Genomic DNA, 15,890 nt, shown 5'->3' with positions numbered 1-15,890 from the left:
CAAATCTACCCCAACCCCAGCCCGAATCTACCCGCGTTAAAGACAGCGGGTTAACCACTACATTACCAATGAAGTTATCTGCTGTAATTTAACCCTATTCGTTTTAGAAGATGAGTCTTTTCTTTATTGGTTTCCTCAAGTCGGCTTCAACAGATTGAAAATCCCCAGGTTGGTTCTACAGTTAAATGAACATCAAAACCACAGGTGTATCATTTTTAAATGCATGCAATAACTACACAATATAATAATAAATAATAATAAAACAAAATCCGGTTAAAATCGACATGTTTAATAATGCATGAACACAAAGTAAAAGAACTTTTAGAAAAAAACGAAATCTCTGTATCAAGCCATTGTTCACTGCAAAATGAAACAACTTGAAATACACACATCATGTGACATGTAAAAATAGATTTTTCAAACACAATACCAACATGCAAATACTGATCAGACTTAAAGCTATCACACTGGACAATATCGACTGGCTTCTCCTACAGGGTAAGAACACACTGAGGTGATAAAAACAATATTGAGCACTTGGCGGTTTTTCTAACGTCGTTCGCTAGGCAACCACTTTGGTACAGGTTCTACAAATAAATTCTACAAATAAATTAAAATAATAATATTCTACTGAAAAGCGAAATAAATAAATGGGTAAATAACTATAATGGATGAAATGTTAAGTAGAAAGAAGTCAGTGGATTAGAAATATATGTTACATGTATGTATTTTCACAAAATGACCGAAGTTATATTAAGTGAAACTAACACCAATTCATTTTAGTCAGATGTCTAAGAAACAAGTATAATCAAAATTGTATAATTTGATTATAAACTGCTGATTCAGATTTCTTCCACAGGTGTTTGTAAAACAGGTCCATACCCAATGGACTTGTAAACGTGTATAAAGTGAGACCCGCCTATACCGACCACCCCTCCAAAAGAAATCAGTTAAATTCGTCTCTTCAATAAAAACGACAATTTCCAGTACGTATTCGTTATTTAATTATATAATAGACTATTAACAAATAGGAAATATTTATTTTAGAATTAAAACAACCCAGTGTGGATTGATAAAATTAAAAAAAACTACGAAACAGTTAAAGATTTATTTATCATGAAGCTAATCGATGTTGTTACTATAAACCGAACGTGTTATTTCTAATCCACAAACCTGAGTTCAATAAAGTTAAAAATAAATATAAATCCGCTAAAATAATTATTAAATTAAAATGTTAAAATAAAGGTAAACAAGGAAACTAGTTCAATAAACTGGAGTATACTGACATTCATGTTCATATACATATAGATATATATGTGTGTGTTTAAGATAAGTGCATTAGAAATTATCATATATTACAGTGACTAAATTCAATAGGTTTTCAAACATGATAATATGTGTCATGTTGTTTGTTATTCGAATAACCCTACAGCAAGTAACAGATATTAACAAGTGTAAGTAATATACATGTATATATATATATATATCGGCCATCAAAACGGATCTAGCTCAGTCGGTAGAGCACTCGCCTGAGGTGCTTGGATCAGAGGATCGAATCTCCTTGGTAGACCCAGTCTCCAATTGTTTTTTCCCCACACTAAGTAGTATCCGAAAATGTTATCGACTCTCATGCAGGGTACATTATTGCCGTCATAATAATTCTTGAAACCTGTGTGCTTTTTATATATTAAAGAGTAACTGAGATCAGATTGTTAACATTTCAATACATAAATCTTTATGTAGTCTCTTTAATCTTCTTTTGCGATTTATAACCAAAAGTCACTTTTTGAATTTTTACCTGCGCTATTATTATTATTATCTGTGCCATTATCATCGGTGCCATTTTTACCGTTGCCATTTTTATCTACATTCATATTAAACATTTCTTTTTTACTGTTAAAATTGCACGAACTATTTTTTAAAAGCTAAACATCAATATCCACTTTGAAAGAAGACACATGGTAATTCTTATCTGTTATTTACGATGCGATAAACAGAACTGGGAAATATTAAAACGCACACAGTCATTAAATCTGACTACTTGCTGAGTTCATACAGTTTTCTTTAATAAAAAGGGTCATATTTTCGTATCATCTTCCTTTTGCTAAAAACATATATCATAACTCATAACTATTGTCTGAGATTCATCAGTTTGGAGAGGTGAAATATACACATTTCAAGAAAACAGCCGTTTCTATTAAAATAAAATAATAATGATGTTGATAAAAATAACTTAAAAGTACAATAAAGCATCTAGCTACTTAGAATATATAAATTATCATTCAGAAAAGACTACATACTATTAATGGGAAAACGAGAATGCGTTAGTAAGAACATAACGAAATAAAAGCGGGAAGATCTTCAACGAATTACCTAAATGAACCACAATGAAAGACAAACGACCTTACTGCAACCCAAATGGAAGTTGAGATACCCAACTTTACGTAAAAGGAAATGTCTGAATGGAATTGAAAGTAAACATCTGAAGAGTTATTTTATTGGTTTGTCCATTCCGCGCCTGTAATTTCCCACCGACTATGAAATAAGCACACTTATTAGTATTACTGATTTGCGACAACTTAACCAACACTGGCTATCGATGCGAAACCATGTTTGCCAAAAATGAAATTGGTGAAGCATTTCTACTAGCGCCACTTGGGTATATTTTAACTTTCATTTGGGTTCAGTTAGGGTAATTCGTTGGAGTATTACTGACAGCAGAACTGAATTAAAAGACAACAATTGCAAAAACCTGACATAATGTCAATCACAGAAAAAATATTCAAAATACTATTATGAAGACAACATAAAATGAAAGATATATCTGTAGACATAAAAATAATTTCGTTCACTGGTATTAAGTTCCAAACAAAAGAAGACTGTCCACACACAGACACTGACTAGATGAAATACACAAGCACATTTCAATATAGGATTGGTCCCATCATAGGAATATGTTAATAAACACCCTGAGAGATGTCCATACACATAGTTCTGTATTGGCTTCACTTCCAGCCCTGGGAGTAAGAAATGCTGTTATAGAGCTTCCTTGATAAATTGGTGGCAAAACATAATGCCATTAGTAAGTCTTTAGACTTGTCAGCCTATTCCCCAGACACTGTTCCGTTTGGTGGTTTCTAAGTGGATTTTGCCTGAATCAAGTTGGCTAGTCTTTATGTGTTTTTCTCTTGCGTGTATCATTCTAGTTTGTTTGTGAAATTGTCATTAATCCTACATCACTGGTGAATCCAGTTAACGCTGAACGTGGAGCTTGGAGTGTCGTGGGTGGAATTGTGACTGGATGTTGCAGATTCTGGAGATGAGTATGACGCACAAGGGTAAATGTTCCTGAATACACAATTGTCATCAGCCACTCTCTGCTGGTTGCTGTTGTGATCTGTGAAGCTCAGCACGCGATTAAACTGCTGCTGCATACGCAGCAAGTCCAAAACAGTGTCGACGGTGTTCAGGTGTGTCTGAACATTTAAGGGGGTCGTCAGGCTCTTCTGAGAGGTCAGGTTGTTAGCGTGGCACGAGGTGGTGAAATCTGGGCTTGATCTGGAACTCCCACCATCGCTGCCGAGAATTGAGAATGGCACACTACTCGAGCTGAAGATGTCTTCACTGAAAGTAGGACTGAGGCGGGTGGGGCTACCCGAGTCGCTGGACCGCGGAGAGTCGAGGGACGATCCCATAGACGACAGTCGCTGCAGGTTTGACCACTTGGGGCGGTGAATGGGGGTGGGGTGGTGTGGCTTGTTGTTCTGTTGGTTCTTGTTGTTGATGATGCTGCCGAGTCGACGCTCGTCCTCGTTGTGGATGAAGTGACAACGTGGGCCATACGGACAGAATCCAATAGTGTGGTAAGTACGACACAGGTCGGTTTTGTATTTAGGATGTCGAGGAAGACTTCTCAGTTCTTTGGCGCCATGAGCGAACTGGCACTTGTCGCCGTATTTACACTGGCCACTTTCTTCGAACGGTCTGCACAGCTCGGTTTTATAGCGACCCGAACTGCTGATATTGCCATTCGAATCCCTGTCATCCATTTGCGAGTCCAGCGCAATATTCTCCCTCGATAAAAGAACTTTCATGGCTAGCAAGCTGCTAGAGCTGTAGACTGTCTTGTGTTGCGCTATCTGTGACGAGCTCGGTGGGTCCATGGTACCTCTCGAACAACCTGCCGACACAGGCAGTTTTCCCGCCAAAATATTTATCATGGCCGTCTGCTGATCGCGTTGTACTGTCGCGTCCATGTTTACTCGTTGGAAGTGCTAAAATAAAATATATATATGTCATTTGCAAAGTATTTGTTTATTAATACGTTATCTTTTTTAAAGCATTATCACGTAGTGTTTGTTCTCTTCTTTTCTTTTTGTGTCAGTCAAAACATGAAAACATATATTAGTTAATGTCAGAGAAATTAATTTGAGCTACAATATTGTGGTACAACTTTTAAGGGAATAAAAGAAAAAGAAATTTGACTTTTTTAATAATTATTATTATATTAAAACTAACAGAATGCTAAACGAATTTAGGGTTTTTTCTAGATGTTATTATATGACTGAAGATTGGAAGCAAAACCTATAAAATTAAATTAAGCTATTTATATTAAATCAATATTCAGCCGACCAAATATATAAAATATAACTCGGAATCTTTTCAGAACGCCCCCCCCCCCCCCCCCCCCCCCCATTTTATTCTGGAATAGTCTTAAATTGAGACAAGTTTCAAAAGTGAAAGCAAACCAGTCTGACCAGATTGCCGGGGAGCAGTCTCAACAAGCGACAAAACAATCGTGACCATTGTGTGGAGGACAATAGTTTGTAGCGGCAGTGAGACGGCGAGGAACCGGCTCCAAACACATCCTTTCACACGTGTTTTCACACGTCATTTCAACCGAGAGAGTTGCGACACAGCTACTTTTGTTAGGAAGGCCAACAGAGACTCTTTAAGGGAAACACACTTAGTGCTAACGTAATTAGTCTTAAAATTACGACAGAAATATTTTAATCTATCTCTAAGATGGATGTATGTGTATCGTACTGAGTAATAGTCCCACTTATTATTATCTGCGGAGAAAACCCCCACCCCTATGAATTCTTTTCAATATCGATGCCACCTCTGCTAACGTTTCTTATTCAATAATTGCACCAATGAAAATATGTCGAATTATATGTGATATGTTTGTGCACAATGAAACATGAAATAATCATTGTCAACGTAAATAACTAAAAAGAAACCCAAACATATTTTGACCAATAATTATAAAATATTGCATTTACCTAGAAATATATTAAACATGTGGGAAAAAATGGTTGTATAAACACAAGAATGAACAATCTTATCTTATCATACTTATGCAGTGTTAGAAATAAGCAGAATTTTTCACTAGACCACCGGACAAATACATTTATAAATCTACTTGTCCGCCAATATTTTCACGTGTCCAAATAAATGAATTGTTTTATTCAAGGAACAGGATGATGGTTTTGATTGCTCAAAATAAAACTGCACTGAAAATATCTACTTGTCCAATGGACAACTACCAAGACACATTTTGCTTGTCCGGATAGATTTTCACTTGTCGGGACAAACGGACATGTGCTTATTTCGAACACTGTTATGGATGATAAGTTGTACCTGCTCCTTGTGGATATTTTGTACTCCGAAACTGAATTGAATTGAATGCAATAAACATAAATATAGATGTTGAACTTTTATAGAACAGTGCTATAAACAAGATAAATGTAAATATAGCTTTCTCATACTTAGGAATTTTTAAAAATCAAGCTAAAGTCAACTTACCTGATAGAGCAATTTTTCGAGATCTGAGGAATCGCGCAAATTCTGTGTGACGGAAGAAACAAGTGTCCCCGACATGGCGTCTCGTACAAATGTTTTCACACAAACACGTGGGGCATTTAAATTTGGCTCGGATAGTCGTACAGGCAGTTATTGGAGAAGTGGGCGGGGCTGTGGCAATATTTTAGCGGCCTGCTGTCTCATTCAAAGTAGCCCTGGCGGTCCGGTCACGCCCCCTCTTATCATTGGCTCCTAAAGAAAGAAGTTGCGCGATTCCGTGAGAAAGTGATCACCTGGAACCCGTTAGGGCAGACAACTCTTCCCGTCTCTGCGTGTATTGATTTGTGTTCCGTTTATTGTCGTATCAATTTGGTCTCTGATTAGCTCAACACTCGTATTCGGTATAATAGTCACCACATGCCCCAGACTGTAAGGTACAAACGTGATTGTCATGGGACAAAAGACACACAATAAAACATCAGGTAGCAAATGTAGCAACTGGTACCTATCGATCCATTCAGGTGTGAATCTGTGCAGGAGCGACTTTCATTTGTTAAAATTGTCATATTCAAAAAGTAGGGTTCGTAAAATTATTAAAATTATTATTTACTTATTTAACAAGACAATGATTTGTGTTTTTTAAATCCACTTTCTTAAACATGAAGCAATATACATGAAACATCTGAATGGAACGAAATGTTTAACACCCGAGTCATTTTTAATTAGCGGCTGTTATGTGCAAAATATGACAACTGAAACATACGTCTCTAATCTTTACATTTATCAGTCAGTCTCAATAAATTAATTGATCAATACATGTATATGAAAAAGCCCATCGGTCAATTCATATTTATATTGTTCCAAACGCTTGAATATGACGGTTTCAAAATATGTTATACGTTATAGAACATAGACAATTTACATATTCTATTTTACTTGCAATACTAATTATTTGTGACCATATAACAATATGGATATATCAATAGCTGTCGTTTACAATATAGGTAGCATAAATAAATGAATTGTGCACATCCGTTGTTATAAATTCCTTATTTTATGTTCGGTTGTACGGGTATGCATGCAGAATGAGAAATCTTAGGGCGTTATAAGACGGACATATTGCAGCAAATCATTTAACATGTTTAGGCTACATTTTGTTCATTTTCGTTTATCAGCTGACAGGATGGAATCAGTGGCCGTAAGCGGAGGGGGGGGGGGGGGGGGGCGCACACGGGGACCAGGCCCCCCCCCATCACTTTTTTTTAAAAACTGTATTAAATTTTATGAATCACACATACACATACACACACAATACAGTGTTCTCCATGAATCGCACACACACCACACACCACACCACACATATATATAGTGTGCCCCACCCCAATATGAATTCCTGGCTACGTCACTGGGTGGGATTGAATTCCAGTCGACACAGCGCTCGCCTGAGGCTAACGCCTCACGACTGGCGTGTCAAAGGCCGTGGTATGTGCTGTCCAGTCTATGGAAAAGTGCATATATAATATTATTACGACACCGCTATATGTTCATCAGGGGCCTAATTCACTAAACTCTCGCAACTTTGCGATCTCGCAGTGCAATGCTAAAAGACTTGCAAAGAGGATGCTTTGTTGTCTAGCAGTGCCTAAGAGACCTTTGTGAATTAGGCCCCTGGTGGGTAATACAAAACATTCCTTGCTTCTAATGGGATAGATACAGGACTTCTTCTGAAGACTACGTGTCAGAATTACCAATAGAGGACTTCTTCTGAAGACTAAGTGTCAGAATTACCAATAGAGGACTTCTTCTGAAGACTACGTGTCAGAATTACCAATAGAGGACTTCTTCTGAAGACTACGTGGCAGAATTACCAATGTTTGAAATCCATTAGACGATGATTCATTAATCAATGTGCTCTAGTGATGTTGTTAAACAAAACAAACTTCGATATTAACTGATATGTTTCAGTACCTGCCCATTTCAGTGTCAAGGTGAATAACACGAATCTGTAAACTAGTCTACGTTTTTAACACGCAGCAGAGATTGTAATAGTTCAATGGTGTTTTTATTTTTATTTATTTGGGTTTTTTTAAATTATTATTACCGTGAAATACTTATTTTCGTGGGCTTACATTTTCGTGGTTTTACTAGAAAGCACATTTCGATGGGTACTTAAATTCGTCGATAGAAAATGTGCTACCATAAATTCGTATTGCATGTACACATGTATTATAGTTTTTTTGTATTTTTAAATTTGATGAAAAAAGTTTCTTTAACGACACCACTAGAGCACACTGATTTATTAATTATCGGCTATTGGAATTAAAACATTCGGTAATTATAGCATGTAGTGTTAGAGAAAACCCGCTACATTAGTAACAAGGGGTCTTTTATATGCACCATCCAACAGACAGGATGGCGCATACCACAGCCTTTGATTAACCAGTCGTGATGCACTGGCTGGAACGAGAAATAGTCCAACAGGCCCACCGAAGAGGGTCGACCCTAGACCGACCACACATCAGGCGAGCGCTTTACCACTGGGCTACGTCCCGTCTCCTTAAATTCGACGACCTCCGCCCCTCCCGGCTTCTGACGCCTTCGAAGAGATTTGTTCATTCTAAATTCGACGACCTCCGCCCCTCCCGGCTTCTGGCGCCTTCGAAGAGATTTGTTCATTCTAAATTCGACGACCTCCGCCCCTCGCCGCTTCTGGCGCCTTCGAAGAGATTTGTTCATTCTAAATTCGACGACCTCCGCCCCTCCCGGCTTCTGGCGCCTTCGAAGAGATTTGTTCATTCTAAATTCGACGACCTCCGCCCCTCGCCGCTTCTGGCGCCTTCGAAGAGATTTGTTCATTCTAAATTCGACGACCTCCGCCCCTCCCGGCTTCTGGCGCCTTCGAAGAGATTTGTTCATTCTAAATTCGACGACCTCCGCCCCTCCCGGCTTCTGGCGCCTTCGAAGAGATTTGTTCATTCTAAATTCGACGACCTCCGCCCCTCGCCGCTTCTGGCGCCTTCGAAGAGATTTGTTCATTCTAAATTCGACGACCACCGCCCCTCCCGGCTTCTGGCGCCTTCGAAGAGATTTGTTCATTCTAAATTCGACGACCTCCGCCCCTCGCCGCTTCTGGCGCCTTCGAAGAGATTTGTTCATTCTAAATTCGACGACCACCGCCCCTCCCGGCTTCTGGCGCCTCGAAGAGATTTGTTCATTCTAAATTCGACGACCTCCGCCCCTCGCCGCTTCTGGCGCCTTCGAAGAGATTTGTTCATTCTAAATTCGACGACCTCCGCCCCTCCCGGCTTCTGGCGCCTTCGAAGAGATTTGTTCATTCTAAATTCGACGACCTCCGCCCCTCGCCGCTTCTGGCGCCTTCGAAGAGATTTGTTCATTCTAAATTCGACGACCACCGCCCCTCCCGGCTTCTGGCGCCTTCGAAGAGATTTGTTCATTCTAAATTCGACGACCTCCGCCCCTCGCCGCTTCTGGCGCCTTCGAAGAGATTTGTTCATTCTAAATTCGACGACCACCGCCCCTCCCGGCTTCTGGCGCCTTCGAAGAGATTTGTTCATTCTAAATTCGACGACCTCCGCCCCTCGCCGCTTCTGGCGCCTTCGAAGAGATTTGTTCATTCTAAATTCGACGACCTCCGCCCCTCCCGGCTTCTGGCGCCTTCGAAGAGATTTGTTCATTCTAAATTCGACGACCTCCGCCCCTCGCCGCTTCTGGCGCCTTCGAAGAGATTTGTTCATTCTAAATTCGACGACCACCGCCCCTCCCGGCTTCTGGCGCCTTCGAAGAGATTTGTTCATTCTAAATTCGACGACCTCCGCCCCTCGCCGCTTCTGGCGCCTTCGAAGAGATTTGTTCATTCTAAATTCGACGACCTCCGCCCCTCCCGGCTTCTGGCGCCTTCGAAGAGATTTGTTCATTCTAAATTCGACGACCTCCGCCCCTCCCGGCTTCTGGCGCCTTCGAAGAGATTTGTTCATTCTAAATTCGACGACCTCCACCCCTCCCGGCTTCTAACGCCTTCGAAGAGATTTGTTCATTCTAAAGAACTTATGATGCTAATCTTTTTCAGAACTTCTACAAATTTGTGCAGTCTTTGGTAGTAAATCGTATTACATGGAAAATTATTTCAACTGGGGAACATGTTATTGTTTTTCAGATTTTTCTTCACATTTCTGATTCATGTGTATGGACTATGAAGTGGTTCTGTTGTTGTTTGGTACATTTTCACAAGTGTTGTACTGAGGCTTTCTTTAGTGTTTCCAAAACCGCATGTCTATACCCTTACGGTTAGAATGACCATTTTGAAATTATCCAGATAAGTCAAACAAATATTTGATTGTTAAAGGTGCATTTTCGTCCTATTTTGCTATTTTTACATATATTTGGCAAAAGTTTTTATTTTATTTTATTTTATTTTATTTTTCATTGGCCTAGTGGAATATTTGTGTGCATGCTTTTTACTTCACAGCAGTTTAAATCAAAATGTCTATATTTCTGTCTGTCTGTCTGTCTGTCGCTGTCAAATGAAGCTAACACAACTCTCTCACTCCTGTAAATAACTCTCTTGACTGACAACCGAGAGAATGGTTATTATCTTCTCTGGTATTGTTGGTATGTTGTCTTAAGCGTTTACTTCCCCATTTATAAATGTCTATCGCCAAAACAACAGTTTGGATTCGACAGTCGAGGTGTCGAGTGAAAGCTGCTAATAGAGGTAGTTTTAAAATTAGTCTCAAATGATCTTAGGTGACCGACACAATAGTTAATTCTTATAATCTATGCATGCATGCGTGTATGTATGTGTGTATGTATGTATGTGTGTATGTATGTATGTATGTATTGATGTATGAATATCTATATATTGTATGTATGTCGAGGTTGACCGTTACATACATAGATATTAACGCACTGGCGCAGGGATAATTAAACCCTTTCTGGCCTCACAAAATTTCTCATGCCGCTGCTGGGACTCGAACCTGTGGCACCGAATCGCCCGCAAATTGCAAGACTAACCACGATGCGCTTTGAGCTATTGAGGCATGTATGTATGTATGTATGTATGTATGTATGTATGTATGTATGTATGTATGTATGTTTGTTTGTTTGTATGTGCTTGTTTGTTTGTTTACCTAATTATTTTATTTAAATGTTATGGTATCTTTTGTGCCATAAATAAAAATTTAATACAAGTGAATATATATATATATATATATATATATATATATATATATATATATATATATATATATTACAATGTATTATTAGTATATGATTTTAAAATGTATTGATATTTATTCATTTTTCTGTTGTTGTTGGGGTTTTTTTGTTTGGGTTTTTTGTTTTTAATTTAATATCATTAAAATCATAGCAGTAGAATCTCATTTGCTCGAACACTGTCGGTGCATCAAAATCTGTTCGACCCATCGGGTAGTTCGAACAATGCATTTGGCCCTTTTCGGGAGCTTCTGTAACACAAGAATCAGTCGGACAACCTCGCATATTTCCGTAAAACCGGCTTGGGCAAGATGGTCCGATTGACAAATGAGTAACGAAGTCGCCGTCAAATGTAAGATGAGATGTATATTTGTAACATTAGTTATCACTGTTAAATAAACAAATAACAAACACACTGGTAGTCTGTATTTATAAATATTTATTAATTAAAAAAGTCCTTCTTTATTATGCTGCTGCAGAATCTTTTACGGCATATTGCACAGGCGGAGGCCCCTTACCTGTAATTGTTGCAATCACTACATTTCATTGATCTATCACGTACGTCAAGTTAAAAACTAAATAGGTCGGCGCTTGTGCGGAGAGAAGCGATTAAAATTATTAAAGTAAACCTGCGTGGTATGCCGAGGCTCACCGGTTGATTGGTGTGACATACAAGGTTCATTCATCTAACAATTACCGCATTACAATCGTCTGTACATGAAAGATAGTTACCGAGAGGTGCTAAATATAACTAAACAACACGATAAGTCAGCATGTGATCTAGTATTAATTTGTTTCCCTTAAAGATTTAATTCCGAATTTATAATAACTTAATTTGTGACTGACGTGAAAGGTTCGATGAAAAATTCCTACATAAATTATTTTTTATATTTCTTCGGATAGACTTAGCCGTTCGAGCTAAATATGTTTAACTTGGCTGGGGATAATAAATGATTAAAAAAAAAAAAAAAAAAAAAAAAAAAAAAGTTTAATTTTAGTTCGGACCAATAAACTGGTTCGAGAGAAAGCTTCTGTTCGACCCCAGGGGTATTCGACCAATCAGCACCAAACTAAAGGGGTTTAATAGAGAAAAGTCAGGACTTTGTTCTTGGTTCGACCCTCCTGCCACGGAACCTTCCACTGGCGAAGTCAGAGGTCGGATCCGTGGTGGGCGTGCCTGAACCTTCGTGGATATGGGCACGTTAAACGAGTTTCCATTCCATTCCATTCCATTCTTGGTTCGAGAATATCGATAGGTTCCACTATTGGTTGTTCGAGCCAATGAGATTCAGTATATAGCTGTTCAGAAATTAAATTAAAGATGGGGAAAAAAAGGTAAGCTTTATTACATTTAAACATTTCACCAACGGAACAGTATTCTCTATACAGTAAGACACGTGGAAACCAAAACAAAATACACTAGGTAACAACTAATGACTAAAATGAATACGCGTTTGATTGTGGACATGTTTGCACACAATACCTGGACAGGCTGAGGTCTGGATATTTGCATGTAAAATGCATGTAGTCAAGCAGGTCTAACGACCACCTGTATATTAGAACCACCTGTTCATAACGGCAACTGTGTAACCTATAATGCATTTTCTTCTTTATTTTACCTGTATATAACAGCCAACTGAGCAACGCAGCCAGCGATCAATGTACTTTGACCAAAATGAATGGTTGAACATGCCATAATGGCCACATCGTACATATTTTGTGCGAGGGAAATTTGTATTGTTTTTCATCATAAACATTTGTATTCAATAATTATATATATATATATAATATATATATATATATATATATATACGTGTGTGTGTGAATAACCTAGGTTTTTGTGAAATTAATTAGATAACTAAACTGTTAATAGGTGCTGCATATAAAATACCAGGCGAATGTGCGGGGTGGGGGGGGGGGGGGTGTCAGGGGTCGAAACACTTTCCTGCTCACGCTAATGTTCTATTTTAAAAAAAACCCACAATTTCTGTGAATAACCTAGGTTTTTGTGAAATTAATTAGATAACTAAATTGTTAATAGGTGCTGCATATAAAATACCAGGCGAATGTGCGGGGTGGGGGGGGGGGTCAGAGGTCGAAACACTTCCCTACTCAAGGAAATTATCTATTTTTAAAAATATATTTTCCTGGGGAACATGTCTCTACAAACCCCAAACCCCCTAAATGTCGATTGCAACAGTCTAGTCCCTCGCATGCTACAATTCATGCACACGCGCCTAAATACACATTTCCGAGAATACATACTCGGGTGTTTGACAACCAGGTGTTTGCGTTTGCGTGTCAATCGATGGGGGAGGGGGCGCAATAAAACCTGTTTTTCTTTTTGTAGTGTTAAATGTTATAAAACCATACATATATAGTGTGCCCTCCCCCCACCCCCATAAAATCGCCAGTGGTGCGTGTACGTGTAAGTGTACATACTTAAACAAAAATAATTATTCATAAAAATAAATATACCATTATTAAAAATAACCTCTATCTCCGGTATTATTTTTCTTGCCACCTACTATCGCCATTAATTTTTTTTTTTAAATCTCTAGTGTAGTGAATGGTTCTTTATAAACGTCTTTTACTTATACCGAATACTGTTTACTTTCAAAATTCTATAACTAATTTATACGCAACAGTATTCTTTAAAGTGCTTTTACTAATATTTACGTTTTAAATCCCAATCTTTCAGCGGTGTTCTCGAGTTGTTTTATTTTTACGGAAACACTTTATTTTTTGACTGTCAGTTATTTATCTTTTTGTATTGTTTGCTTGACATTAAACAGTGGCATTAAAAACACTCCAGAAGTCGACCGATAACCAACGGGGATGAGATAACTCCTCGAGACTTGGCGGTCCTTTCGCCGTTATCGGTGTAAGATTTTTCCCACGATACGGCGTTTAGGTCGAGCGCGGTATAGAGTGATCATAAACACTTTTGATTTCAAACACACACACATGTAGGTAATTAACAACACTTCCCACAATGTAATGCATCTTCGCCGTGTTTACCACTAAATCAACATGCTTCGTCATCAGTCAGACCAGTTTATGTATCTTTCAGAACCCGGACATCTCCAAGGCTTGATCGAGCTCCAGAGAGCTTTCCCAAAAGGACCCCTTGATTGCTCGACTAAACGAACTTTATTTCTTTTCAACAAGTCATAATTGCCACCGATCACCAGCAAAACGATGCGCTAAATCACGTGCGAAACAGAGGCTGAGAATTGGCCACGGCACTGGTAAGGTAATCGCTTTGTAAAAACCATATATTCTGTGATTGACACTGGGAGCCAGCAGTAAGCATGAGAAAACGTGCGCGTCACTGAAAAGCGTGGGAAATCCTACCATTTCGAGATGGCTATCTCGCGCTAGCACCGTCCTGCAGGCTGACTCAATCGGAATATGTTTTTCATTTCTTTGTAGATGAGGCAAGAGATATGCTTCAGAAACAAGGCACGCTGGGAGCACGAGCTTCTCACGTGCTCGGCACTGTCAGTGCGCGTTACGCGCGGACTAATTTATCAAGTGTCTTCGGACAGGTGTTGCGGTCTTCCCCTCGCCGCTAATTGGCCACAGGCGTGCGTGTTTAGACATTTTCATCCCGGTGTTAATTTCCCTTGTCTTGCGCTATTTCACACGGGTTTGAAGACTTTTATGAGAAAGATGGTGTAGTAATGAGTAAATTCCGATACGCGACATCTCGGCGGGTGCACGTGTTGTGATCGTGTGCAGTGAACGCGCGGGGCGTCACTTCCTGCCGACAGGACCTCCCCGTTCTGCACGTGCGGCATGCATTGTTTGTTTTCCTGACGTAATATTTATATGGATCTTGTTGGCTTTTAACATTGTGCTAAATTGGTTATGACAGGAGTGTCTTTTTTCATAGTTGACTTATCTTTACGTTAGCGGTCCATTTCGCTTTACCTTGATGAGTTAATAGGAAAACCAAACGGAGCTGTCTACCTGCACAGGTGTACAGCTAGAAGAGATCCATCAATGTTACTGTAATCACTGATGGTTCAAAAGAGTTTGTAACTGATATATATATTCTCATTAAAGATATAAAAGTGAAATGAGACTAAAGGTAATTGAAAATAGATTAAATTCACCGGTGATAAATGCACCAAAAGGCGCATATCCTTCTGCTGCTCTCTGCAGCTATCAACTACACGATATGACGTTATGCTTCACTTATTACATCATTAGACGTGGCGGGCGGGAGGTAGCTCAGTGGTACAGCACTCGCCTGAGGCGCGATCGATTCCCGTCTGTGGGCCCACTGGGCTATTTTTCGTTCCAGCCAGTGCTCCATAATTGGCGTAACAAAGGCCGTGGTATGTACCATCCTGTCTGTGGGATGGTGCATATAGATATCCCTTGCTGCCAATGAAGTGGGGACAGCGGGTTTCCTCTCTCAATACCTGTGTGGTCCTCAACCATATGTTTGATGCCATATAACCGTAAATGAAATGTGTTGAGTGCGTCGTTAAATAAAACATTTCTTTCTTTAGACGTGGCGCGGCGTAGCCCAGTGGTAAAGGCTAAAAGCGCTCGCTTCATGCATGGTCAGTCTGGGATCAATCCCCGTCGGTGGGCCCATTTATCGTTCCAACCGGTGCACCACGACTGGTATATCAAAGGCCGCGATATGTGCTATTCTGTCTGTGGGATGGTGCATTTAAAAGATACATTGTTATTAATGGAAAAAGGTAGCGGGTTTCCTCTCTAAAACGTAATGTCGAAATTACAAGTGCTTGACATCCAATAGCCGATGATTAATAAATAATTGTGCTCTAGTGGTGTCTATAAACAAAACAAACTTACATCATTGAAAAAACATA

At 39.2% G+C, this 15,890-nt stretch overlaps 1 protein-coding gene across 1 annotated transcript; it reads right to left on the bottom strand.

The window, feature by feature from the left end:
• Positions 1–273: 273 nt before the first annotated feature.
• Positions 274–5,940, bottom strand: LOC121371725 (mRNA decay activator protein ZFP36L2-like). The gene is made up of 2 exons (XM_041497825.1): positions 5,809–5,940; positions 274–4,274 (listed from the first exon to the last, which is right to left on the bottom strand). Exons 1-2 carry the CDS (start codon positions 5,881–5,883, stop codon positions 3,237–3,239), a joined length of 1,113 nt encoding a protein of 370 aa, XP_041353759.1. The 5' UTR covers positions 5,884–5,940; the 3' UTR covers positions 274–3,236.
• Between the last annotated feature and the right edge of the window lie 9,950 nt (positions 5,941–15,890).

This window comes from Gigantopelta aegis, chromosome 4, assembly GCF_016097555.1.
Source record: "Gigantopelta aegis isolate Gae_Host chromosome 4, Gae_host_genome, whole genome shotgun sequence".
In the NCBI taxonomy this organism is placed as follows: domain Eukaryota; kingdom Metazoa; phylum Mollusca; class Gastropoda; order Neomphalida; family Peltospiridae; genus Gigantopelta; species Gigantopelta aegis.
This window is presented reverse-complemented; position numbering and strand designations above follow the sequence as displayed.